We start from the raw sequence: 27788 nt of genomic DNA, 5'->3' as shown, positions 1-27788 counted from the left end.
TGGGCCCCCTGACGGTCATGAGGCTCCTCTCTGCGGTCCGGGAGGGAGGCCTGGTGGCTCACACACGGCCAGTCCCAATGCCCCATGTGACTTGTGAGGAAAGTGACAACTGCTGTTTGCTGTGGTTGTGGATGTGGTGCATGCCCCAAAGCTCTCAGAGGCAGAAACAGGAAATGCGGCTTCCCAGGCAAAGGTGCTGAGGCTCAGGATAAGGGATAAGTCCCTGCTGCCCAGGAGTCTGCGCCCCGGCCCGCACCCTGTCTCCCCAGAGAGGCTGGGTGCTGTGTCTGGGAGGGGCCGCTGTTGTACCCTCAGGCAGGAGCAGGAGCAGGAGCACATGGAGCCTTGGGAAGGGGAGGGACCCACTTGTCCCTACCTGGGGCAGCCCACCGACCCTTCAGGGCACGCGGCCCAAGTGCATGTTTTCATCCTGGGTCATTTCACAGCAAAAGAAGTCTGCCTTGTTTGCTTGCTGTCCTGGCAGAGGGTCACTGCTCAGTGCCGGTGAATTATTTCACAAACCACACACAGATGCCCATCGGGAATAAGTTCAGAGTTGGGTCACTCTGTCGTCTTCAGTGGTCTTTTAAAAAGTCAATACCATGGCCGAAACCGGTTTGGCTCAATGGATAGAGCGTCGGCCTGTGGACTAAAAGGTCCCGGGTTCGATTCCGGTCAAGGGCATGTACCTTGGTTGTGGGCACATCCCCAGAACGGGGTGTGCAAGAGGCAGCTGATCGATGATTCTCTCTCATCGATGTTTCTAACTCTCTATCCCTCTCTCTTCCTCTCTGTAAAAAAAATCAATAAAATATATTTTTTAAAAAGTTAGTACCATGATTAAAGCACTGTGCTTTCCGTCCTCACTGTGTCCGAGCAGCGGCCTCCCCGCAAACATCCAGCTGGACATCGACGGGGACCGAGAGACGGAGCGCATCTACTCCCTGTTCAACTTGTACATGAGCAAACTGGAGAAGATGCAAGGTGAGGACGGGGCCAGCCTCTCACCCCGAGTGCAGCAGCACGGGGGGGGCGGGGGGGGGGGGGGGAGCCTGGCCCGGGCGACACGTGGACCGTTCTGCAGAGTGACACGGGGAGGTGCAGGCAGACCTCGTCTTGTTGTGCTTCACTGTATTGTGATTCCCAGGGACTGTGTTTTCATCAACAGCAGGGAAGGCCCTCCACCAGCAGCAGAAAAATCACCCCTTGCTGAAGGCACACGTGACAGCGTGTTTTAGTTATGAAATAATTTCAATTAAGGCTTATACATTGGTGTTTCTAGACATACGCTATTGCGCACGCAGTAGGCCACAGTGCAGTGAAACCACCTTTGTATGCACTGGGAAACCAGGAAATTAGCGTGACTTCATTGCAATATTCGCTTTATGGGGGTGGTCTGGAGCCGGAGCCGCAGTCTCTCCCAGGTGTGCCTGTGAACCCCTCTGAGCCTCCCCGGTGCCGTCGTTGGCACCGTCTACAGTAAGGGGTGTCGAACTCAATCAGAGAAGGGGCCAAAATCTAAAATCCAGCCTAAATCGCGGGCCGAATGGTTTACTGAACAGTCATAAACTGTCATTGTGATGGAAACACAGCGGAGTGCAGTGATGACAGCGCGGTGCGGGCCACATTGCAAGGCCTGGCGGGACGGATTTGGCCCGCAGGCCTTGTGCTTGACACATGTGGTCTACAGGTTAGGCATCTAGGGAGACAGGTTCGGGCCCGGGGCCGAGGGTGGCCAGCACCTGTCCCGTGTCGTCGGGCGCTGTGCCCCGTTCCCGGCTACTTGCTGAAAGTGTGTCAGTTGCTTCACTGAAACCAACATGCTCCCACGCTAGGCGTTTCCCTAACCCTCTTAAAGAGGAAGTAGTGTGCTTACCATGATCTGTTCTAGTTGATGTTGGTTTTATTTCCCCCTTCCTGAGCTTAGCTCATAATCTATTTACTAATCCATTCAAGAATGTTGCATCTGATAGGTGTGTGGCTTACGGCTCCTCTTTCTTTGTGGTTTTGGCAGTTAAACCCCTCCACCCCTCTTAGTGCTGGATGTCCTCGGGGCCTGGCCTCTCTCAGGTTCCTCCCAGCACTCCACAGACCTCGCTCCGTGGTGCCAGGGACGGAGTTCTCCCCGGACTTAGAGGCCTCGATTCAGAGCCAGCTTTGGCATCTGCTCTGAGACACAGTGGGCAGCCACTCACCGGGCAAATGGCTCACCGGGCAGGCCCTGGCTTCCTCTCCTGGGAAATGGGGCAGCACCGCCACCAGCCTGTTGTCTTAATTCGAGGACTGAGTGGAACGAATTCCGAGGAGCAGTGAGCACAGCACCTGGGGCTGCAGAGGGCTGAGGCTCGGTGCCTGCGCCCTTCTCCCTGTCCCCATCGCCCGTCCTGCTGGCCTTCGGTGACTCTCCTCCGCATCTAAGCCGCAGACCCCTGTCCTGGCAGTGAGGACTGCCTTTTGTTTCTGCTCTTTAACACGCTTCACAGACGTTTGCTAATTCAGGTCTTAGCTCTCTTGACCTGTCCATGCGGCAGTGGGTCCTTTGCACCTATCCCTCCCTCTGCGGCCACCACAGCTCACACTCCCACTGCCCCGGGCTCAGGAGACTCGGGCAAAACTGAGGCTCTGGCGCTTACGTAACTTGCCCAAAGCCACGCGGAGACAAGCAGTGGCTGGGTCGGGGGAGGACACACAGGCCGTGTGACTGCAGACCTGACCTGCTTCACTTACAAGGAAGGCGCTGAGCTCACACTGGAGCTTGGGGGCCTGGGGCTCCTCCTCTCCCCTCTGTTGTCCCTCCCGTGTAGAGCCCCTTATCTTTCTTGTGTCACACCCCCTTTTTCTTGAAACTTTACGCCTTTTCCATTTTCCTTTGCGCAGACTCGTGATTTTTCAATTAGAATCTAGAGGTTTCCCCCGAGCAGAAGCAGACTTCACTGTCTGGGCCCCAGAGCTTTCTGTGATAATGGACAGAGTACGAAGAGGCGCGGGGCCCTCCCGACGCTGGCTCCCGGGCCAGGCGCCCTGCGGAGCACACGTCGCCCCACCCGGTCTCTCTGTGGCCCTGGAGCGCGGGGCCCAGCGTAGCTGTGGGACAGATGGAGGGGCTGGGACCTGGTGCGAGGGCACAGGAGTGGGGCTGCTCCAGGTCAGGTATCTGGATGCCTCCTGTGGATCTCTGAAGGCTGCGGGCAGCATGGTCTTCAGCGGGAGTGAGGTGTCCAAGGAGAAAGCTGCCTGCTGAGCAGGTGGGGAGGTCTGAGGAAGCCGTCCACACAGACGGGCGGAGAGGGGGCGTCCTCGAGCTCATCTCCCAGCCTGATCGTGTCCGATCCCACAGGCCCTCCAGCCAGCCTGGTCTGGTGTCCCGGAGCAGACAGATGTCTGCTGATCCTGGCTAGATGAGCCTTGGGGCATGGATGGACACAGGTCACCCAGGATCAGGGCTGTCAGAGGGGCTGGGGCCCTGGCGTGGGGGCATTGGACCATCAGAGGCCTCGGTTCCCGGGCCCTGGCTTTCTGGCCCAGCACCCAGCATCGGCCAGGCTGGGTGATGAGCTCGAGGACTCCTGGGGCATTTGCCTGTGAACGGTCAGCCTTTGCCTGAGGAGCCCGGGTGCTTCCCCAAGCACTGACCTCCAGCCTGTCCCCAACGCTGCAGAGGCCTGTGGGAGCAGATCTGTGTACGACGGCCCGGAGCAAGAGGAGTACCTGACCTTCGTCATCGACGACCCCCAGGAGACCTACAAGACCCTGAAGCAGGTCATCGCCAGGGTCGGGGCCCTGGAGCAGGAGCACGCGCAGTATAAAAGGGACAAGTTCAAGAAGACCAAGTATGGGAGCCAGTGAGTATGGGAAGTCCCAGCAATGGTGTGGGGGCCCGGAGGAGGGACAGCAGGGAGCTCCAGCGGAGGTGGGGGTGCTGCCTGCCCAGAGCCACCCGTGTGCAGGCTTCCCAGCTCTTTCAGGGCAGGGCTCACCTCTCCTCCGGGCCCTCTGGGCAGCGTCCTGGGAGCAGTGCTCCCTCCCATCTTCCCTCCTGCCTTCCCAACTCATTCACTTTCACCATTAGGCTTTCCTGGGCCAGCAAACCGGCCTTTTCCCCCTCTCTCTTGAAGCCAAGTTCTGGTGGACTAGCCCCCATCTTGTCTTGTCCCTCTCTCTCTTCCTCTCTCCCACCACTCCCCCCTCTCTTCCTACTTCCCTTCCTTCCTCCTTTCCTGGTGGTGGTGGTGGGGGGGCGGATTTGCTCTGGGGAGGGGAGTAAAGGGTACTGCAAGGGGCAAGCCTCCTTGGACCAGTTGCTCACAAGAGCCCAGCACCAGCGAGCACCTCCCAGGGTGGCTGATTCTGCTTTGCTCCCAGAGGAGTCATCCTGGCCCCATGGACATTCAGAGCATACCCCAGCTTCCCTTTACGCCCTCTGTCAGACAGCTGCGCGGACCACGCGGTTAAGCCTGGAGCGCACCCTACGCCCTGTGCCCTGTGGCAGCAGCTGTGCCAGTGCTCGGGCAGCTCAGGCCCGAGCCGCCTGCGACCCGGGGCCAGGCATTCAGCAGACAGCACCGTGCCCCCGTGGAGCACAGGGTTCCCACACACGTGTGGGCGCACGGCACACGCTCTGTGCACATGATCATGTGTGCGCACTAGACCTACACACTGACGGGTCACAGTGGGTGCCTCCACAGGCGGCTTTGGGCTAAGTCTTCTTTTGCTTGTCTATATTTTTCATATTAATTACAAAGAATACACATTACATATATAAATAGAGGGGGGAAAGTCTTATTTATTTTATTTTTTTAATCCTCATCCGAGAATATTTTTCCATTGATTTTTAGAGAGTTGGAAGAGAGAGGGAAAGACAGAAAGAAATATGGGTGTGAGAGAAACACATCAATTGGTTGCCTCCTGCACGTGCCCCGACCAGGGCCCAGGATGGGGAGGAGCCTGCAACTGAGGTACCTACCTGCTTTTGACCGGAATTGAACCTGAGACCCTTCGGTCTGCAGGCCGACGCTCTATCCAATGAGCCAAACCAGCTAGGGCTAGAAAAGAGACTTTAAAAAAAAACAAAAACACACTATATTTTATTGATTTTTCAGAGAGAGAGGAAGAGAAAGGGATAGAGAGTTAGAAACATCGATGAGAGAGAAACATCAATCAGCTGCCTCTTGCACAACCTCTTTACTGGGGATGTGCCCTCAACCAAGGCACATGTCCTTGACCGGAATCGAACCTGGGACCTTTCATCCACTGAGCCAAACCGGTCCTGGCAAGAAAAGAGATTCTTAAACAGTGCAGATGAGCACGGGCAACGGAGGGCTGTGCCTCATGTTCTCCTCTCCCCCATCTCCCCTTCGCAGGGAACACCCCATCGGAGATAAGAGTTTTCAAAGCTACATCCGGCAGCAGTCCGAGGTCTCCACCCATTCCATTTAAAGCCTGGAGAACGTCCTGCCCCAGGAGGGCGCTGTGAGCTGCACCAGGAACCCCACCGTCTTTGCGAAGGAGGGAGGCCACAGACGAGAAGGAAGAGGGAGGAAGTCAAGGGATCCACACACTCCTTGCTCGCGTAGAGGACAAGCCCCAAGCTCACGGGACCCCCGAGCCTCTCCGGGGCTGTTGCCGTGCTCGCCACCCACTTCATTCACGCTGCTGGGCAGGTGCCCTGAGCTGGCCTTTCTGGACCGGGTGCGGGATGCCTTGTGCCTGCGGGAGCGCTGCCACTCCCCTGCACTGCTGCCTGGCCGGCCTCTGCGGTGCCTGCCCCGAGCCCGCCTCCCGCAGCCGGAGGTTCAAGCATTATTCCTCTCCTGTGAGCCTGCTGTCCCAGCGCCGCGGCAGGCAGCTCCTGGTTTCAGCTTTCGATGTTGGCGATGCCCCCGGCTAGAGGGTCAGTTTTGTGGCCAGGATGTGCAGAACTGCACGGAGATCCCAATTTGAGGATGCTCTTGATATTTTGGGGATACAGGGTTCTTCTGCAGAGAGTTCCTGGGGGGAGGGGCTCCAGACTTCTCTCCTGGAGGTCAGAGTCCCTCTCTGCTGTCCGCTGAGACAGCCGAGACAGCCCACAGCCCACAGCCTGCAGACGCCCCCGGGCTGCTGAGCAGCGGAGCTGTGTCCGCCAGGCCCCACCTCAAGCACCAGTTGTGTTGTTGTGCTGTCCGTGGGGCTTAAACGTAGAAGTTTGGGGAATATTTTAAAAAAATAGAAACGTGCGTTATTTTCAAACTGATTTTCTTAACGTTTTTAATTCGCTCTTTGATATGAAATAACCCGGATCATCCAAACCTGGACTCATTGGAGGGGAGGGTGCCACAGCAAAGCCAAGAAGGGAAGGGAAGCTAGTTACAGGTCCTCCACAAGAAACCCAGCAAGGGGAGAAATCCTGAACTTGAGATGGGAGGCACTGGTCTGTGCAGACGCCCCCTGGGCCCCGGGGGTGGTATTGCAGGGTGTTTCTGAGAAGCCAGTAGAAACAGCAGTGGGGTCAGCTTTCCATTGGCGGGTGTAGGGTTGGAAGCCAGGGAGCTGCTTGCTGACTTTTCCCAGACAGTGGCGGCTTTGGAAAGCACTGTTCAAACACACAGGACCACGTGCCCTCGTGCCATCTCCGTTCCGTTTGCAAGTTCTGTCCTTCAAGCTCCATCTGATGACAGATAAGAACACAACTTGTCGCAAAAAAAAAAAGGGGGGGGGGGGAGAACAACCTTGCAAAAAAGCAAACTTTGGCTGCACCGAACTGCGATTTTTAACATGGATTTGTAACTGAATGTTTCCGTTTATAAGATACTAATGATTTGTGAAGTATTTTACCTTCCAATTAAAACAGACCTTTTATTCTTGCTGAGGACTGGCTTGGTTTCCCAGGAGTGCCCCCGGTAACTGCACACGTGGGAGAGGCGGGGAGGAGTGGGCAGGTGGGGAAATAGATGGCGCACCTGTGATCACAGGTGAGGTCCAGGGTGGGGCTTCGGATGAGCTGGGAGCCATGATGCTCTGGGATGGGAAGGCATGGGGCTGGCACTCTGAGGGCCGTCGGAAGGCGTCCCGCTAGGACTCTTCAGTGTGGATGGAGGAGGTGTTTCTCTCTGACACCTAGTGGCTGCCAGCTCCAGGACCAGCCAACCCGCCTCCCGGGAGAGGAGCAGCAAGAGGCTCCAGGCCTCCCATGCCACCGAGCAGAGGTGGTGTCCCTCCTGGAGGGGGCGAGGGAGGAGCTGGATGCATGACCGGGCCTCTCGGATGCCACCCACCTCTGGGGAGAAGAATGCACATTCTCATGTCCTGACTCCTTTCTTTTCTCCATTTGGTTTTCATTCGATAGTTTTTAAAATTCCAGCCTGGGTCGGCTGTTCTGAGAAGAATCAGCTGTTTCTGGGGGTGCTGCAGCCGCGGGACTTAGGGTGACAGTGGGGGCAGGGACTTGAGGAGGGCCCGGCTGTTGCTGCTTTTTTCCAGCCCCCCTCCCGTCTGCTATGGGCAAGGGCTGGTGGGGGCTGCAGGGCTGCCACGGGGGAGAGGGGAAGCGCCTGCCCAGACGTGAGCATCCAGCAGGACCACAGGGGAGTATTCAGGGGCCAGAGTGACTTCAGTTCCCTACAGGCCTACAGCAGAGGGAGCCAGGAGGGCTAAGTTCTGCCCCATGGGAGGCTGGGGGACGGGAACAGATGGCCCTCTCCCTGGACCCCAGTGGCAGGTCACAGTTGGCTCTGTTTTCACCTGTTCTTTCTCCAGAAAACCTGTTTGCCTGAAGGCAAGAGCTGTCCCTCAGCGCCCACCGCCGTGACTCATCAGTGGCCTCCAAGGTCAGGTGCCGCTGAGGAAGGTCTCGGGAAGGTGGGCACCACGTCTGCCCCTGCACCGGTGCTTGGCTTGGTGACCAAGGGCCCCCGTGAGCTAAGATACTACAATTTGTTGGAGAAGACAGCGAGCAGGTGGAATTAGGGAGCCACTTCCGCTTCATTCTGAATAGTCATGGCACCCCAAGTGCAATCGTCTGGTTGTCCCCAAGATCTTGGATGATTGGAGGAAGGAAAACCGTGTGCTCGGTTAGGGCAGTGGTCGGCAAACTCATTAGTCAACAGAGCCAAATATCAACAGTACAACGATTGAAATTTTTTTGGGAGCCAAATTTTTTTAAACTTAAACTTCTTCTAACGCCACTTCTTCAAAATAGACTCGACCATGCCGTGTTTTTTTGTGGAAGAGCCACACTCAAGGGGCAAAAGAGCCGCATGTGGCACTAGAGCCACAGTTTGCTGACCACGGGGTTGGGGTATCAGAAATGTTCTGTTAGGCTCTGTTATGGGCTCATTGTGTCCCCCCAAAATCAAGTGGCCAAGCCCTGACCCCTAGTGCCTCAGACTTGTGACTATATTTGGAGGTTGGGTCTTTAAAGAGGCAGTTAAAGTCTGGCTGGCATGGCTCAGTGGTTGAGTGTCATCCTAAAAACCAGGAGGTCATGGTGTGATTTCCAGCCAGGGCACATGCCCACGTTATGGGCTCCATCCCTTGTGTGGTGTGTGCCAGAGACAACCGATCAATAATTCCCTCTCATCATTAATGTTTCTATCTCTCCCCTTTCCCTTCCTCTGTGAAATCAATAAAAAAAAGTACATTTAAAAATAAATAAAATTGGTTTTTGAATGAATTAATGAATGAATGAATGAATGAATGAGAGGCGTTAGGGTTATGTGAAATCATTAGTGTGGCCCTAATCCCGTGCAACTGGGGTCCTTGTGAGAAGAGGAGATCAGGACACAGACACGCAGACGTGCTCAGAGGGACGACCATGGGAGGACGGGACAGCCATCCGCACGCCAAGGAGAGAGGCCTCCAATCCAGAAGGAAAATGGTTAAGGCGCGCAGGCCGTGGTGCTTTGTGATGCCAGTGCCAGCAGCCTCCAGCTGAGACGTGGAGTTAGGTGGGGTTTCTTGGTCAGTGCAGCTCAAGCCTGACAGCCCTGGGCACCTCTCGTCACGCAGGATGTGGAGAAAACACCTCTGCCCCGCCCCTGAGATGCCCGCAGTCCCACCACTTCTGAGTCCTTCGTCCTGCCCAGCTTTGTTCTGTGCCCCCTCTGTCCCCTCTGCCCCCTCAGGCCCCCTGGCCCCTCTTCCTCTGCTTTTCTGGAGGACAAGCCAGGAAGGCCTGGAAGGAAGGGAACCCAGCATTCTGAGGGAAGGGCTGCTCTGGATGACCTCTGACCTCTGACCTTGCGTGATGTCACAGGGGACACTTAGCAACAGGGGCCCACTGGGCACACTTGGGCTGCTCGCCTCGGAAGAGGTTGGAGGCCATGCCCTCCGCCTGAGGCCGGGTCCCTTTTCTTTCCTGAGACCTGAAGGGAGGAGAAGGATGGAGAAGGAGGCCACCACCATGTACAGGAGGCATCGGCCAGGCGCTGGGGCTCCTCCTCTGGGGGTGGCCACTGGGCACCCCAAGGGGACCAGCGAGGGGGCTGAACTGCAGAGGAGCCAGAGCATGGGCAGCTTACACCAGAAAGGTGACCCCCCGATCGGCATCCAGAAGCCGTCCAAGGAGCTAGGTAGGGGCCACAGCCAGTGCAGGGCACCTCCCACCCGCCCCCACTGCCCCTGCCCCAGCCCTGAGGGCCGAGGCACACTGAGGCTTTCAGGCGACACGACCCACTGGGGCTTGGGTCAGGCCTGCTGGAATGTTGGCCCCCAGGGTGGGTGGCCAACTGGATGAAGTGGGTGAGGACTGAGCGGACTGTGGGCCTGCAAAGCTGTCCACACGTGGAGAATACCACGGCCTCGGGAGGGCCGGCAGAGGCAGTGTCTCGGGTTGTGCTCTGGTATCTGAGTCTAGCCTCCACCTCATTCAGGGAACCACAGTGCCTCCTGGGGCCTGGGATTGGCCATGACCCTGTGGGGGAGGGTACTGCCCGTCAGGCTTGGCACTAAGGTGGCCCTTAAATGATAAAGTCTGTAGGTTTATACCTTATGCTAGCTGTGTTTGCCACGCCAGGACATTTTTAAACATGCCATGGTGTGGTGGAAGTGGGCTGGGTCCCATAATGGTTCTTATGTGGACCTGCATCCTGAACGTTAGCTCACCCAGACTCGTCCCCCTACCCCTCCTTTCCCCCCCACCCTCACCCGCTGGCTCCTCATGGCACTTTCCCCAGAGCAACAGGACCTGAGCTGGCGGGAGGATGGCAGTGACTGAGAGTCCTGCTGGTTCTGGGAACCTGTCGCCAGCAGGTGGCCTTTGATGAGGCCGAAGAAATGGAACTGTAAAAGGGAAATACAGCGTGTTTGTTCACGCTCTAGGGGCGACTCTCAGAGGTTATGAGCATGTCTCTTCCTCTCTAGTGTCAAAGTCCGAAGGTGTGTTGTTTGAGGAGAGAGGAGCTGCTGGTCCTCCGTCTCCCTCCCGCTCGGGCTCTGAGCACGGCCACACTTTGCTCACAAAGATCAAAGTTCCCAGAAGAGGAGATCAATCTGGGTCTGCGTGGGAAATGTTGCAAGTGGACACAGAGGGCGTGTGCCAATAACGCCGGCCATGGAGAGGCAGTAAAAAGGCTTCTGCGGGGCTTGTGGTCCCACCACCCAGGCCCCAGGGTCCCAGGCTGCACTGGGTCTCAGCTTCCCGGAGCCCGAGCCTGAGGGTGCAGAGCAGGAGCCTCACCAGCCACACACCAACCAGGCTGCCCCAGGCCTTGTCCATATCTCAACATGGGGAAAGAGAAATCATGTCTCTACTGATTCTTTTATTTTTTTAATATATTTTTATTTATTTCAGAGAGGACGGGAGAGGCAGAGAGAGACAGAAATATCAATAATGAAAGAGAATGATTGATTGGCAGCCACTGGCAATCCCCCACTGGGGACCGAACCTGTAACCTGGGCAAGTGCCCTTCACTGGAATCAAACCCGGGACCCTTCTATCCATTGAGCCAAACTGTCTAGGGCATTACTCTTTTTGCTGGATACATAATAGGAAGAAAAAATATTCAATCTGTCTGGGATAGCCCCATGTCTTCTACTGATTTTTTTTTTTTTTTTTTTGAGAGGAAGAGAGGAAGGTAGAGGGATGGAGAATTAGAAACATCAACCAGAGAAAAACATCATTGAGCGCTATCTCCTGCATGCCCCCTAACAGGGATCAAACCTGTAACCTAGGCATGTGCCCTGACTGGGAATTGAACCGTGACCTCCTGGTTCATGGGTTAATTCTCAACCATTAGGCCACACTGGTAGGGCAGCCCCATGTCTTCTAACACAAGCACATACAAAGCACATGCACAAGCGCACACATGCTCGTGCACAGGCCCATGGGCTGCTAATGATTTTCCAAAAGAAGTCAGTTTTTAAATCCCTGCTTCAAGGCTACTGACCATGAGTCAGCCCTCTTATCTGAGGCGGAGGCCGCACTGCTCCTTTTCTCCCCGAGGGACGTCTCGAGAGCTACCCTGGTTCCCCTTATCCATGGAGATACGTGTCAAGACCCCCAGAGGACGCCTGAAACCACGGGTAGTAATGGACACTATATGTGCTGTGTTTTCTCCTACATACACATACCTTGTCCCTGAAAGGAAGCACTCGGCAGCTCCTCTTTGGCCTAGCACTGTGGTCAGCAAACTCGTTAGTCAACAGAGCCAAATATCAACAGTACAATGACTGGAATTTGAGAGCTGAAAACCGACTTCTGCGCATGGGCCACGAAGTTTCAGTCGCACTGTATGTGTGCGCCCACATGTGGTATTCTGTGGAAGAGCTGCATGTGGCTCGCGAGCCGTAGTTTGCCGACCACTGGCCTAGCAGAATGGCCAGGACCACCTCTCTTGTGCTTTGGGGCTATTATGAATAAGATAAGAGTTACTCGAACACAAGCATGGGGATACCACACAGTGGATCTGACAACCAGGTGGCTGCCCCGTGACTAACGGGCGGAGAGCGTGCACAGCGTGGGTGCGCTGGACAAAAGGCCGATTCCCATCCCGGGCAGGATGGGGCGGGTCAGTGAGGGGTTTCCTCATGCAACTCAGAATGGCACACAACGAACACGTGTCAATTGTTTTTTTCTGGCATTTCCCATTTAAAATTTTCAGACTGCAGGCGACCTCAGAAACTGCGTGTAAGTGGGACGACTGTCCCAAGCCCTAAAATATTCTCTGAGGACACAACTGTGCCCCCTCTCAAATCCCTGCCCTTGGCCTTCATGGCTGTCTGTCCCCGGCATGGCCAGTGTCTGCCTGTGAGCAGCATGGCCACAGATCAGGACCTCCCTCCCCCCCCCCCCCCCCCCGAGCCTGTGCGGGCATGAAGAACCAGGAGGAGGAGGAACACCTGGTTAGCATCCACAGGGAACTCAGGAGCAGTGGGACACAATGCCCAGATGGCACAGCCCGAAGCCACCTGCGCTGAGCACGAGGAAGGTCAGGCCGTGATGAAAAGCTCCCTGTAAAGCGGATCGCTGAGCGCTGGGCAGGGGCTCCCAGGTCCCGTGAAGGATGGCCTTGGAAGATGGCAGGGGTCGGAGAGAGGTGTCAGGGGGCAACCAGCATGAGAGAAGGCGAGGACCAACCAGACAGTCAGACTCCTTAGAACGGCAGGAGCGGGGTGCAGGGCACCCACTGGGAACCAGGCCGTCACCTCCTCTCTCGGGCAGTCGTCCCAGCCCTGAGGCCTGTGACAACTGATGACTAACAACCCTGAACCCAAGGCCTGGAGCAGCGGATCCGACAACCAGCTTCCATAAAGCGATTCTCCAAGATGGGAGCTGCTCGGAGGTGTCCTGGCTATGTCTTCCATCAAAGGCAGCACTTAAAGCTTTGGGGAACCCCCTTCACCCCCCCGCCCCAGGCTGTGCTTGCATCGGGCCCTCGGTGTGGGGGACCAAGCTAATTGTGGGAGGAGCCACTCCTGCAGGGAGCCGAACATCTCCATCCTTCCCGGCTCAGGTGGACTGCACAGAAACAGAACTTTCAATGTCATGACCTTGCGTGCCCTTGGAGGCCCCTCAGCTCCTAAAGAGGGTTAGGGAACCCCCCCTGCACAACTCCTCCGAAGCTCTCCCCGCTGACAAGCCTGGAAGTGAGAGGTCAGTGTCCTGGTGAAAATAGCTCACGCAGCTCATGCTCTGATCCTGCCAAAGTCACCAAAATGCAGCTTTACCTCAATTATTTCCTGACCCTCGCTGGGTATGGAAGGCTGTGGCTGGAGGAACAGCTCCCTGGATGCCAGGCAGGTTCTCAGACTACTGAGTGCACTGGACAAAGATCCCGACTCGCTGGAACTCGGGCAGCGCTTCCCTTAGTAAAGGCCCCTGGCCACGCCCTTCTGAGGAGGAACAAGGCCAGGAGGTTCCTGGACAAGCCGTATGTGTCTCAAGTGCCACCTCCTGGGACTGCATCGCCCTCCCCTGTCGGACAGGCTGGCCCAGTGGGTCCCCGCCCCGGCCCTCCCCTTCTGTGGCTCCAGGCGGGTGTCTGGGCTGCCCCTGTAAAGTCAGTGCCTAGAGAGGCAGAGGTGGTGTGGGGTGGGGCCTTGTGCAGAGTGGGAGTCTCAGGGCAGGAGACAACCTGTCAGGATAAAAACCGAGGCTGGCTTTAGGCATAACCATTAGTGATCAGGCCGACACGGAGCACGCAGTGTGCCTGGGGCTGCGGGGAGCCCGGCACCCTGTGGGCTGGCCCCACCCGTCCTCGCAGGGCTGAGCTGCAGGCCTCGGGGAAGCGTTCTGACCACCTTCTCCTTCCTCCTCAGAGTCTGAAGATCAGGGAAAGGACCTAAAGAGCAACGCCGAAGACACCGTCTGGTAGGTGGGCTTTGTCCGGCAGGGGTGGTTTTCACCACGGGGCGGGAAGTGGGGCCAGCACCTAGGTGAAGACTTGGGGGACCTGAAGGAGCCCTGGGTACTCTGAGAGGACCCCGGGGGTTCAGATGGGAGGGTCTGAGGCCGGGGGAACCAGGGTGGTTCTCAGGGCTGAAAGTCCCTCCGCCCCCCTCCACCCCACTTGGCCTTCCAAAGACAGCTGTGTGGTGGCCCCAGAGTCCTGGAGCTGGCACCTGTCCCCCAAAAGGGGTGGTGTCATCCCACATGATGGGGCCTGTGGAGGCTCACGCTGGGGAAGACCTGGGTGTGCAGGAGAGTGGACAGGCGCAACTTGAGCATCACTGCTCATCCTCTGCACACGGCCCCTCCCCTCCTGCTCTGACGTGTCTGCCCACCCACCCTCTGCCCTCTCTGCCCCCTCTGACCCCAGGAAGGAGGCAGGCCCTGCACACTCAGGCCCCTCTCTGCCTCCGTACCCAGGCTGGAGCTGCTCCAAGAGCTGCCGACACCCAAGAGGGAGAAAGGTGTCACCGGGAAGCTGTCTCCATGACACTGATCCCAAACCTTATTTCCACTCCTACAGTCAGGCAAACCTCGAGGAAGACCAGCAGGAGAAGGAGCAGGACGCCTTTGAAAAATTGGACCATGAGCGTGGAAAGCCGGAGCCAGAGGCTGAGAAGAGTGACTCAGAGGCCAGCGACCAAGAGGAGCACGAAGAAGACCACAAACGCTCCCAGGAGGCCAAGGTCAGGCCGTGGTCCCTGAACATCCATGTGCTGCTGTCCCCTCGGGTCGGCGTCCTGCCCTTAGTCACCTGTCTGATGTCTTCTTACAGAAACAGGAGTTGGAGTCCATAAAGCTGGAAGACCTTCTGGAAAAAGAGGCAAGAGCTTTTTAATTTGGTGACAGACATCCGATGGAGAGGTCTATCCAGCATAGTCCTGCTGGACCAAGAGCACACTGGGGATGTGTGGTCCCAAGTCATCCAGATAGGACCATGGCACAGGCTGGACCAAGCCTTGTCCTGACCCCCAAGAGCCTTCCAAGCCAAGCTCTGTGCTCTTGGCCTTATGCTGGGGCATCCCAATTCCAAAGAGTGCAGTGGCTAAAGGCATGTGGGTCCTTGACAGGAGACAGCACTCATCTTGACCTTGGCCCAGGGAAACATCCCCGAGTCCCAGGCCCTGATGCCTTGGCCAGAGACATGTCAGTGCTACAGTAGCAATTGGCATGGGGCACTTTCTGAGGGAAGATGGTTGTCATTCTCCTTCCTAATCTGTGTGGCAGGGAATGGAGAGGTAGTTGGATGTGTTTTACCAGGATTTACAACAGATGGTCCTTGGTGCGATTCCAGGGGCTCTGGGGAGTCCTTCCCCCACCCCAAATACTTCCCTTGGTGTTGATTGAAGTGATACCGTTGTAGGCACATTCTGGACTGAGCCAAGGTGCTAATAAGGGGCAGCAACACCTGAGCTGCCTGGGCTTCTCACACCTCAGTGCGAGCCTTTACGACCTGGTAACGTGGGGCCCCAGGTAGGTTTCTGGAGGCAGAATGAAAGGTGCTTCCCAGGTGAGCAGGTCTGAAGTGGGCTTGGAGGAGCTGCTCCAGACCTGGACATCGCCTGTCTCCTGGAGGCCCTGGTTCTCAGAGGGTGAAGGTGGGAGAAGCCCTCTGGAGCTCAGGGCCCCAATGGGAGGTGAGTAGGGAGATGTGGGAAGACCATTTCCCTCCCTCTCCCTCCTCTGCCAGAGATGGACACCTTGCCATCCACACTGCCAGCAGCTCTCTCCCCATCTTCTCAGGAGGCTCCCCCCCAAGCACTGCCAGTTCTGGTGGTCCCGGTGGTAACTGCCCAGACCCTGACTGGGGGTCAAGAGTCCACTCTACCGCCCAGAAAGTCTACTTACCTCCCTCGCTCACGCAAATCTTTCATCCACGTCTCTTTGGTTTTCGTTCACAGAAACCATCTATGTTTGTGGAGATTGACTTGGGAGACCATGCTGAAGAGGTAAAAACCCTTCACACAGCAAAGCCAATCCACCCACCAGGAAATGCCTGTGCTCAGGCCCGCAAAGCTTTTCTGGGGAACTTGCCCCGTGCACATGGGTGTTGGAGGCTTAGGCAAAGATAGGGAAAACGGCATCCTCCCTCAGTCTAACTTGCATGCATTCCAACACTCTAGGGCCTGGGTCAACCATTAGGGTGTCCAGGGGCCCTGAGAACCTCGTGTGGGGTCATGCTGGGGTATTAGAAAGGGCACAAGCTTAGGAATTAGGAGACCTGGCCTCTACCTACAGCTCTACCAGTAAATGCTCAAACAAGTCACTATACCTCTCCGGACCTCAGTTGTCTCTTATGTAAAATGGGTATCTTAGTAGTACCCACACCCCAGGTTTGTTCTATAAAGCTCTCAAACAGTGTCTAGTACCCAGAAAGCCTCAGTATTAGGTATCATTATCTAACCACCTAAGGAATCTGGCACAACCTTTGTTTTGAGTCCCACCTTATTCCACCACCATCATCATCACCATTACCATCACCATCATCATCACCATCATTGGCACCATCACCATCATCACCACCATTATCATCACCATCATTATACTATCACCAATATCACCATCATGTTCAGCAGCAGCATCACCATCATCATCCCATCATCACCGTCATCACCATTATCATCATCATTTTCTGTAAAGAGAAGTGTTTGACTCAAAGGTCTCTCTGGGATGTCTTTTCCATTTTTCTGCTGTAGTGAGCAGTCACATTTGTAGGCATTTTTTGTCTTGCCCAATTTAGGCTCCAGGCTGAGGGTTATTTTCCCCCCCAAAATTGCACCTTTTATCTCTCTTCCTTCAGAACATTCTGTCCAGTGAAGAGAGCTGATTATTGGTTCCTGACAAGGCTACCATGGGGCACCACATGTTCTAAGGACTCAAGGAGGCAGAGTTGAGACTAAGGGCCCACGTCTCCTGATCTACAATCATAGAGGTCATGGTGGCCCGTGTCCAGGCCACAGTTCCTTGGTCAGGGTCCCCTAATTAGAAATTCCCACTTGATGGGTCCCAGTCTCGTGCTCAGGGCCAGCGCAGTCTTCACGTCTCCATATGATCCTGGGGCAGTCCCAGCATGTCCGGCCTGGTGCCTGTGGTTGGCTCCCTCCCCTACCCCACTCCCTAAAATGCTTTTGCTGCTTCTCGCAGGTGGTCACATGTGCCATGAGAGAAGAGAAGCGGTCCCAAATGGACATGGGGGATTTGTCAGAAGATGAGTGAGTAAAGGATTCATGCCTGGGGAGGGGGGGAGACTGTTCCTCCACCCCCGTTTCTAGTGGGTCCACTGTGCCTTCCCTCTTTCTTCAGAATCTAGAGTCTAGATTAGGGGTGTGGAACTCAATCAGAGAAGGGGCCAAAATCTAAAATCCAGCCTAAATCGCGGGCCGAATGGTTTACTGAACAGTCATAAACTGTCATTGTGATGGAAACACAGCGGAGTGCAGTGATGACAGCGAGGTGCGGGCCACATTGCAAGGCCTGGCGGGACGGATTTGGCCCATGGGCCTTGTGTTTGACACATGTGGTCTAGATGAATGCAGTGACCTAAGCATTTACGGAGGCTGGAGGGGCTAAGAGTAGGCGACAGGGCATCTAACCTCCTAAGGGGTCTGGCACAGCCTTTGCTGTGAGTCCCACCTGACTGCATAGTCAGACTCTCTCTTCCCATCCCATCCAGCAAACAACATGGGCAGAGAACCCCAGGGGAAGGAGAAAAAAGGGAAGAAGGGAAGATGAGAGTAGGGTATCATCTCATGGGCTGAAAAGGTCACACACCTTGGTCCTGCTATGATCCCTCACATGTGTCCTGACCACCCACACTTTATTGGGGGTGAAGATTATGTAGGGCCATTAAAGCCCCACCACTTCCTGGGCCGTAAAGGGTGCTGGGAGAAGACGGGGTACTTACTTCTAGGCCACCCAAGGGCCCAGGGACCTATTTTATTTTAAACAATACAGAGAAAAACACAAGGAAGAAAAGAGCAATTTATTCAACTTCTACCACTCAGAATGGCCACCTATATTAATTATCTTGGTTTAATTGCTTGCATACTTAAAAATTTTTTCCATTAGCTTTATAAAACTGAACACAGGCATTTAAAATAACTTAAATAAGGTGGAATAGCACAACAAAGAGGAGAAGCTGGAAATTACCCAAGTTCCTCTCAGGAGCGGTGAGGACCACACAGGAGCACATGGTTTTGAGGTGTAGATTCGGACGCACAGGCAGGCTCCTCCATCAGTGCCAGCAGGATCGCCAGCTCTGAAGCTTTATAGCATTAGGGCCCTTCACTTAATTGGCTGTTGTCATTATTGCTTCTTTCCACCCCGATGTGTGTGTATTCCAGGAGAGAGATTTTTTAAAAAATGTATTTCATTGATTTTTTACAGAGAGGAAGAGAGAGGGATAGAGAGTTAGAAACATCAATGAGAGAGAATCATGGATCAGCTACCTCTTGCAAACCCTCCACTGGGGATGTGCCCGCAACCAAAGTACATGCCCTTGATCAGAATCAAATCTGGGACCTTGCAGTCCGCAAACTGACGCTTTATCCACTGAGCCAAACCGGTTTCGGCCCAGGAGAGAATTTTTGTTCCATCTTCACTCAGAAGACCCACCTCTCTTCTGATCTCAGCTTACACAGCTGGTCACGTTAGTTTTTATGACGTGAAAGATTTTGAGTTTTTTAAGAAATACATTTTTTTTTCTTTTTTACAGAGAGGAGGGGAGAGGGATAGAGAGTTAGAAACATTGGTCAGCTGCCTCATGCACACTCCCTACTGGGTATGTGCCCGCAACCAAGGTACATGTCTTTGACCAGAATCGAACCTGGGACCCTTGAGTCCGCAGGCCGACACTCTACCCACTGAGCCAAACCAGTTAGGGCAATCTGAGAGGTTTTGGGATGGTCTTTTCACGCTCTCAAATCTAGGCCTGAAATAAGCAGTCTTTACCTAAGCAGGCCTTTGTTCTTCTCTCCGCTACTTCATGGACACAGTGCTGGGTTCAGCCACATTCAGTGCAGCCTGGCAGCTTTATTTTCTGCCCCAACGGTCGGACAATCCCAGGTCCATCCTCCTGGTCTCTGGGTCTCGGCCTATCACTCCCAGGACCCAGCTGCCCCAGGAAACCTGTGAGACAGGCCGGCACTCAAAAAGCAAGAGGTGGCCACTGGAGGCCTCCAGGCCAGCGGGAAGGGGGTCCGCAGTGGAGGGCTAGGTTTGGACATTCTCTTGGGGAGTCGCCTGTTTGTTCTGCTGCCCTCCTCACCTGCCAGCTCAGTTTCCCTCAGAGCAAAGGCTTCTCTGCCCAGCTTGCCTCCAAACCCACTCAGAGGGTGGGGCCAGGCACCCATAGGCCAGTAGCCCATAGCAACCAGTGGGACATATGGGCACCAAACCATGGTGGTCCCTGCCAAGGAGGGGGGCTGCCATCTCATACTGAGGCAGCCTTGGCTGGAAGTGGAAAAGCCCAGCAGCCACCCCACAGGGAGGCAAGCACAGGCTGAGGTGCTCTTGAAGCGTGCTGGGCTGGCTCCACACCTGGCACCCTGTGGCACCTGACTCAGCTAGTCTCGAAGGATCTCTCATGTCCATGGGTTCCTTCTGGCCCAGGCTTTCCAGGACAGAGGACAGCAGACAGGGGTAACCCTCAGGCATATGGAGGAAAGGAAGGCCTGGCTCTACATTGGAATCCGCTTTCATGCACAGGGGCTCAGAAGCCACAGAGACAAGACCTTGGCTCCCCGGGACATGAGTAGTGGGGTGCAGCAGAGGTCGGAGTGGAGACCCTGAGGCGTGCATGTGGGATTGAAGGGGTGTTGCCTGGGGCCTGGGCTCCACACTCCAGGCACCTGTGGCCCGGGGCCTGCCTCTCTCTCAGCCCCTCCCCTCCTCTTGGCCGCCAGGACCAGGACCAGCTGGGTGTGCTGCATTCCATACTCCACCAGGAAGAAGGTGAGGGAGAACGTGTAGCACCCAGCCCTGGAGAAGGTAATTTGCACATGGTGACAGAGGTGAACGGGGCGGGGGGCGTGGATCCTGGGGTGACAGGAAGTAGAACAGAGGGGGCCATTTGCCTGCCTGACCTCCCCCCAGCTTCCTCGGTTCCCCTCAGCACCCTCTCCTCCTTTCTGGCCCGTAACCGAGGGTCTCCACTTCTATCTCCTGGGGTCGGCCAGGAGATGCAGAGGGATGCAGCCAAGCCGCCCTGAAAACCACCACAGGGACCTGTTCAAAGGGCACCAGTGACCCGAGAATGAATCACTGACCCACTGGGTGAGCCATGACGCCATCTTTTAGAAAGACGCAATAAAGAATGAACAAAGACGCTCTCCTTCTTCCACTGCCCTCAGCGGACCCCCCTTCCTTCTGTGCATCTTGTCCCATGAAATGGAAATGGGGGAGGGAGGCGGGCCCGGGGAGCTTGCCTGAGGCTGGGCCCAGGGAGATGGCATGAAGCCTGGGCTTCCCAGGCCACGGACACACACCCCTTCAGATCCTCGGAAACCTCATAAACAAAGTCAGACCCTCAGACCTGGGGTGGGCCCTGCTATTTGGGATGGCCCGCAAAGTCAGCCCCAGGTTACCTGGGTGCTCGGAGATGGCCTGAATCAGGGAGCTGAGAAGCTGCCCAGGAAATGAGCTTTCCTGGGCAGTGGAGGGGGAGAGGGGGTGCCCTGTCAAATGCGCAGATGACAGAAAGGGCCACTGTGCTGAGTGCTCATCACATTGTTTGCCCCCTGGCTGGGGTGGGAGGAGGAGATTCGGGCGGGAAGGAGGGGTGGGCGCTAAGCAGGGCTCTGTGAGCTCTCACCACCGAGCAGCACTGGCCGAGGCCTTTCTCTGGTTCCTCTGCCCCTGGCACCGTGCCGGGCCAGCCTTTTTCGTTGGTCCATCATCCATCCCTTGCTGTTGTGCATGGCTGGCCTCATTCTGAGCCACGTGCAGCTTATGCTTGCACAGCGTGGCTGGTTTGGCAGTTAATTGTTGCTACTTCACATATAAATCCTCCCCAATCAGAAGCAGGTCTCACTGTTCACTGGGCCTCGTCCATGCCACCTGCAGGCCCCCGGTGGCCATCGAGCTGCTTCTGCCCTGTCTCAGCCGGAGGCTCGGCCAGCAGAGTGGCCCAGGCAGGGGGCGAGGGTGGAACCCACGCCTCCTGCTTGGCCAGGTCGGCCAGCCAGATGGCCACTGAAATTTAGGGAGGGGTGAAGCCAAATTGCCCAGGCTGCCTGAAAGTCATTCTCCTGGACTTCCTGCTCATTGGGGCCCCCCAGAGAATCACCTTCGGGGATGGAGAGGGGATGTGTGGCTGATGCAAGTGGCTCACTCAGTGACATTTTCTATCATAAAAGTGACATTTGTGATAGAAATGGCCGGTGGTACCCGGTGGTGGCTCCCTGTAGACCCAGGCCTGACCCAGTCTCCTCTGTCCCTGTTGTCCCCACACCTACTCAAATACCAGTAAACGAGGGAGGGCAACATAGTCCTCCAGGGGCAGGGGCAGGGGCAGGGCAGGCCCCAGGCAGCCCTCAGCCACTTCAGCCTGGACATACCTGATGGAGCAACACCAGTGACACCTGGGTGTGTCCCTTCCCAGGGGCCCAAACACCCATGGCCATGCCTCCATCTTATTCTTCCCAAAGTTAACCTTCTCCCCAAAATCCAATATGCATTTTCATTGTGCATCACGTGGGAAATAACAAACGTTATTTATCATCGCATGACCTTCAGTTTATCAGTAAGAATTTTCATATATTTCACTGCAGTGTTCTCTCTCTCTAGATACATATGGAGAGAGCTATATAAGGAAATATGGCCTTTTTTTTTTTTTTTTTTTTTACAAAATTGGCATCCTATAGTACCACACTTTTTTTTAAAACTATGTCACAAGCATATTCCCCACTGTCACCCATGAATGTCGACTGAACGCCAACCATGGGCCAGGCGCTGTTCTAAACTCTGGGCACACCGCAGAGATGGAAGCAAACGCCTGGCCTCTTGGAACTGCCATTCTCCGGGGAAAGACAGGTCCTGGACACCCAGCGCCTCTGAATTCATCTACACGCAGTGCCCTCAGAGTTAACGACATCGCTTTGAAAAGTGACGCTCAGTGGCTGCCCCACCTCAGGGTCCAGAGCACCACAGCAGGCGGATCCGAGAGATGTGGAAGTGTTGCACAGTGGGCGGGGCTGAGTGGAGGAGGGAAAACGGGGGGGAAGTGGGGTGATAGACACCTGTGACAGTGTCAACAATTTTCACAAAAAAGGAAAAGAACATGTTGCACCGTGGGCCCAGGTGATGTGGGGGCCGTGCAGGAAGAATGAAACACCAGCAGCCAGGAGAACTGTGCCCATGGCAAATGCGTAGAGCGTTTTGTGTGTGTTAAGTCATTCATTCTACAGCCTACTAAGGTGGGTCCTACTATCATACCTATTTTGTGGTGCAGAGAGTGGGGGTGCGTAGCAAGTGGACAGGGCTTCTGAGTGTTGAGAGAGTGGCGTGAGGGGCTCTAGGGGACGCTGCTCAATAGCAGGGCACCTCACTGGCCGCTGTCTTCAGAGGCCGCTGTCCCAGAGCGCCGACCTACACATGCTGTTGCTGCTACTGCTGCTACTGCTGCTTAGTTCTAGTCTTCCTGCAGCTTCCAAGGAAAGCGATGTATTATAAAAGGGAAAGCAGCAAGCCTCTTTCTGGAAACCCTGCAGAGACAGACAGCAGCACTTGCCCACCTGCGCCCCCTGGTGGTGGGTGCAGGGCAGCACCCTCACGATCTCTTCTGGAATTGACCATCTGAAATCTTTAACCAAGAGGAGGCAGCACGAGGCTTCATCCCTCTGACAGAATTTTAACTCTCACCTAACTATGAGGCTAGACTAGTTGGTGGGCAGGGTTGGGGGACTTGACCCAGGTTCTGGGTGCACCCGGTGCCCCAGCCCGACCAGTTCAGGATTCAGAACTTACACTTGCAGCCTAGAGGTCAAGTACCCCGGAAGATGGCTTTCCCTGAACCATGACCTTGTGACCCCAGGAACTCTGTAGAGCAGGCATCTCCCTGGCATCTCTATCCAGAGAGTCCTGGGTACCTCCTGAGGCTGGATGGAGCTTGGCTTGGGTGTGAACTCACTCTCCAAATAGATCCCTCCCACTAGGACCTGAGACATTTCACTCCACAAGACAAACACTCCCTTGAACTGCTGGCATCCTAAGGCCGCTGTGTGCCTGGTGTCACAGATGGTCCCGGCCCCCAGTGACGATGGGGCACAGAGGGCATGCCCTGGAGAAGGACCGAGTGGCTGAGTAAGGATGGCCTGCCCAGGGCACGAAGTGGATTCCATTCTGGGGCCGCTGTGGTCAGAGCTGATGGGCCTCCAATAGCGGTTCACACTGAGAGTGTCTGGGACCAGCCCAGGCCTGGGCAGGAAGGAAGGTACTCCTTTGTCTTGCCTTTTCTCCCCCTACCCTGGGAGACCCATTGTCCCTTCCCAGATGCAGCCTGCCTGAGTATTCCACCCAGCTGCCCTGGGAGAAGGGACGAGGAGGGCAACCAGGGGGCAGGAGAGAGGGGAAACCCCTGTGCTAATTGGGGAGTTCTTCCAGGTCTTGACTTCTCCAGTATTTGAAAGCCAATAAGACAGGTATGTGGGCTGGGCTGCAGGAACCTTAATTAGGACTGGCTAGCCCAGTGGTTGGCAAACTTATTAGTCAACAGAGCCAAATATCAACAGTACAACCATTGAAATTTCTTTTCAGAGCCAAATTTTTTAAACTTAAACTTCTTCTAACACCACTTCTTTAAAGAAGACTCGCCCAGGCCGTGGTATTTTGTGGAAAAGCCACACTCAAGGGGCCAAAGAGCCGCATGTGGCTCAAGGGCCGCAGTTTGTTGGCCCCGGGGCTAGACTCACCCAGGACCTGCCATCTGACTTCATTGACTTGTGACAGGTTTTCAGGCAAGTGTGACAGACACTAAAGCTGGACGGTTGCCTCCTGTCAACCCCTTTTGGGTCATGCAGGATTCAGTCATGCCCAGGAGCCAGCCAGGTTGTGCGGTCTGAGGGCAAAGTTATTTCCTTCCTGACAAACCTGACTGTGTAGATCAGGGCCCTCCTCCAGGATCAGGGCCTGGCACTCTGTAGAGCAGGATGTAGCTGACAAAGCCTTGAGACTTAGGCAGAGAATGGATGGACCCATTCTACAGACGAGAAAACTAAGGTGCACAGAGGCAGAGAGTCCAGGTACCGAGGGTGCCTGGTCACAGCCTCTACTCTGCTCCCAGGGTGCTGGGATTCCCGGCCCACATTGCAGGACCTTCCCCCGCTGGCCTCCAATCCCCCATCCTTGCCAGTGGGGACCTGACCTAGGCAGGCTCCTGTAGGACTCTGTCCCCACCTGCCATCCATAAAAAATACCCTATTCCCTTTTCTTCATCTTCAGTGCTCCCTCCGCCCCGAAGCCACCCCATGGACCTCTGGGAAACCAGCTGTCATTCCGAGTGCCTTCCCGGTCATCTCAGCACACGCCAGGTGTCAAGGGTGGCTGGTCACAGTCCTCCACCCCTCCCACAGGAACCATTCTGTCCTCCAGGATGCCAGCTGCCCTCCCATTCCAGCTGCAGAAAACCCCCATCTAAGACGGCCCCCTGGACCCTGTCAGGTCACCGTCTTATTTACTGCGAAGCAACGTCACAGCTGGCCGGCCGTCAGGAGATGGGTCTCTGTCCTGCGGTTCTCCTGTTGTGAAGGACCAGGATGCCAGCAGCCCTGCGTGTGGGGGACCGTCCACGCTGACCTGTGGGAGGGAGGGGGAGAGAAGGAGGGGTGTGTGCTCTTGCCTTGATGTCCTCAAACCCCAGCCTCTGCCACCTCATGAAGGGGGCTCCTCCGTCGACACCCCGAGAGTCTGGGCAAGCTGAGAGCAGAATTCCTGCTGGGAAGACCCCCCAACCCTGCAACTCTCAGTGGCCCAGGAAGGAACTGGCTTGGTCAGGCCAGCCACACACAGTGCCCAGAGGAGGAGCCACTGGAACACCCCCAGGCCAGACCACAAACCCCAGCGGCGAGTCAGAACACACCACGTGTGCCCGTCCGCCCGCCAAGAATGCCTGGCTCCTCCGCTTGGTTGTGGGCCGCCTCCCCTGCTGGGGCCTCCGAGGACTGACCCGGGGAAGTCTGCGCGATGTGTCCTGGTGCTGTTTACTCTCCACGGCCGTCCTGGGAATGCCGACCCCGAAGTCCCAGGGAGGCAGGGGAGGGAGGACGCGGGCACCAAGAGGCCTGTCCGCCGCCAGGCAGGGTCGTGACATTTCATAACACTCTGTTTTCCTCACCCTCTGTCCCATTATGGGCTGCGGGACACAGCCTTCCAGCAGCCAGACCTGCCCCTTGGCGCCCAGATGATCCTGTTACAGTCGGGGCTCCGGGCTCTGCTTGGCACGGTTTTTCTAAATAAATAATTGGGAAATAGATGTGATTTCTCTGGTTTGTTAGATGCCCACATGTCTGTTTCAGCAGCTGCTTTTGTTTGCCAAATGCAAACCAATATTCAGTTCAGACACGTGACCGCCTTTGGGCCACTTAGGCTTTCTGAGGCCAAGTTCCCCCTGTGCCCTCCATAAATGCCCCCGTCAGAGGCCCCTCAGCCCCACTCCCACCCTGGGCAAGAGTTGGTTAGTGGGCAATTAAGGAGAGGTGTACCGGGGAGAGGGGTGGAGGGTAGAAGGGAAGCCACTGACATGGTGGCTGTCACCTGGGGTGGGAGTGCTGCGGTGGGGGAGGGGGGGGCAAGTTGGGAGGAGAGGTGCATGATGAGCAGAGCCAACATGTGACTTGGGGGTTAAGATGGATTACACCCTCAGGTCCAAAGCCTGCGGGCACCAGTCCTCTCACTTCCAGAGAAGGGGATGTCCCAGGGGAAGAAGGCTGGTGCTGACTCAGCCCTTTGCTTGCCTTGGTCCTTTATGTGAAGGACTGGGCTGGGGGGCTGTACAGGTCCCTTTCCTGTGCTAAGAACTCCCTCTCTCACATGCCCCTTGTCTTTCCTGTGGGAACCAGAGGAAGGCAGGTCCAATGCCACCTCCCGACTCCTCGACACCAGCTGGGTGTCCAGCAACCCCACTCTGACACCAACTGCCCCAAGGATCAGTGCAGACCCCACAGGTTAGGGGCTCAGCCCAGAGAGCTGCCCCCGCAGCGGAAGCCACCTGCATGGAGTGCCCAGGGCATCCACACTCTCCTGGCCGAGCTCCCATGCCCTCCTCTGCTGTGCCACCTCCCAGCACCCAAACCCAAATGGATAAAGTGTCACCCTGCAGATGCTTCTCTGGATAGGCTGACGCTCTATCCACTGGCCTCACACTCCTTTTGTCAAGCCTATCCTTCAGTGTTTAACATTTTTTAAAATATATTTTATTGATTTTTATACAGAGAGGAAGGGAGAGGGACAGAGAGTTAGAAACATCGATGAAAGAGAAACATCAATCAGCTGCCTCCTGCACACTCCCCACTGGGGATGTGCCCGCAACCAAAGTACATGTCCTTGACCGGAATCGAACCTGGGACCTTTCAGTGCGCAGGCTGAAGCTCTATCCACTGAGCCACACCTATCAGAGCCCAGTGTTTAACATTTTTAATGGTGGGTCCTCCCAGCAACACCCTGTGTGTGATCCACCCAATGGTCGGACTGTGATTAACATTGCCGGGTGGCTTTCAAGCTGCGGAGCTGTGTGTGGGCAGGTGTTTGGGAATGTCACACCCGCCTTGGACGAGATGAGAGAGGCCCCCAGGTTCCAAGCTGAGGAAGTTGGGAGGACAGCCTGGGCCCCGCCCTCTGGGGCTTCTGGTGTCCTAGGCAAGGCTGCATGTGGGTTCTTACAAAGGGCAGGCTGAGCACACCGTGCTGACAGTCCAGGGTTAAGGGGAGGGAAGCAGGAAGGGAGCCAGAAAAGCACACATCATCCCAGCCCCCGGGTATCCCATCAGCCCTCGCCAGGCAGAGGGCATGTGGCGGGCTGATCCCTGAGAGGCAGTCTGCGGGGGAAGGAGAGGGACTGGGATCGCCCCACGGTGACAGAGGAGATAGTTAAAGCAGCCAGGCCTCTGGGTCTCCCACACTCTCACTGCCTGCTCATCTGCTTGACTGTGTCCAGGGACCTACCCGTGTTGGCCAAAACCATCCTCTGGGAGCTCATGCAGGTGGGAGTTGAGAATCAGACATGGTCCCTGGGGGCCGCAGCCCGCAGTGGAGCACAGAACGTCCTCTGGCCCACACGTGCTGGTGCGCGGGCCAGGAGAACGCCTGGTCCTCTCAGCAAGCCCTTCCGGAGTCCTGGCCTCTGTCCCACCCTCCCCCCACCTCCAAGTCAGCCACTCCTTGAATCTGTCCAGGCTCTTACTCATGCTGGATGCCATCATAGTAGGTGAATATACAAGCCCTTCAGACCCTGAGCTCCAGGCTTCTGAGGAGCCATCTGCTGGACACTTGTTGCAGGGCAGTATTTCCCAAAGTGTGGTACGTGTACCCCCAGGGGTACGGGAAGAGCTTGGTGGGGGTACGCGTTGCACCGGAGTTTGGTGGGGATATGCACTGCACCGTGCTTAGCTGCGCCTAATTCTACATCCTCATGAGTACGAGGGGTACTCAGCGTTACGGAAAATTATAGAAGGGGTACACATATGTCAAAAGTTTGGGAAACACTGTTGTAGGGGAAGCAGGGATAAAATTGCTGTCGCCAGTCCTCCAGCCACCAAGGGCAGCAGCAGCCCCAGTCCTCTCCGGCTGGGGTTCTGGGATGGGCGGGTCCCCGTGTGGCTGCTCCCCTGACGGGCCCAGGAGGGAGCCCGCATTTAAGTCCAGGTGGGTGCTCCCGGCCCTCCGGCCACAGCTCTACCAGCAGTCCTGCCTGCGCCCGCCCGGAGCTGAGGAT

General features: G+C 56.0%; 2 protein-coding genes across 2 annotated transcripts in view; both read left to right on the top strand.

Moving 5' to 3' along the window:
- RASA3 (RAS p21 protein activator 3) overlaps window positions 1–6842 on the top strand; it is a 118739-nt gene extending 111897 nt beyond the window's left edge. The window contains exons 22-24 of the mRNA XM_036456430.2: window positions 881–984; window positions 3659–3842; window positions 5361–6842. Coding sequence (XP_036312323.1) covers window positions 881–984; window positions 3659–3842; window positions 5361–5436 — 364 coding nt within the window. The 3' untranslated portion in view covers window positions 5437–6842. The remainder of the gene's footprint in view (window positions 1–880; window positions 985–3658; window positions 3843–5360) is intronic.
- Window positions 6843–9358: 2516 nt separating this feature from the next.
- Window positions 9359–19863, top strand: CUNH13orf46 (chromosome unknown C13orf46 homolog). Its single transcript, XM_036456432.2, has 7 exons — window positions 9359–9548; window positions 13735–13786; window positions 14388–14550; window positions 14640–14687; window positions 15766–15813; window positions 17009–17076; window positions 19768–19863. Exons 1-7 carry the CDS (start codon window positions 9359–9361, stop codon window positions 19832–19834), a joined length of 636 nt encoding a protein of 211 aa, XP_036312325.1. The 3' UTR covers window positions 19835–19863.
- The last annotated feature ends 7925 nt before the right edge of the window (window positions 19864–27788 follow it).

Source organism: Pipistrellus kuhlii, unplaced genomic scaffold (assembly GCF_014108245.1).
Source record: "Pipistrellus kuhlii isolate mPipKuh1 unplaced genomic scaffold, mPipKuh1.p scaffold_m20_p_3, whole genome shotgun sequence".
NCBI lineage: Eukaryota > Metazoa > Chordata > Mammalia > Chiroptera > Vespertilionidae > Pipistrellus > Pipistrellus kuhlii.
This window is presented reverse-complemented; position numbering and strand designations above follow the sequence as displayed.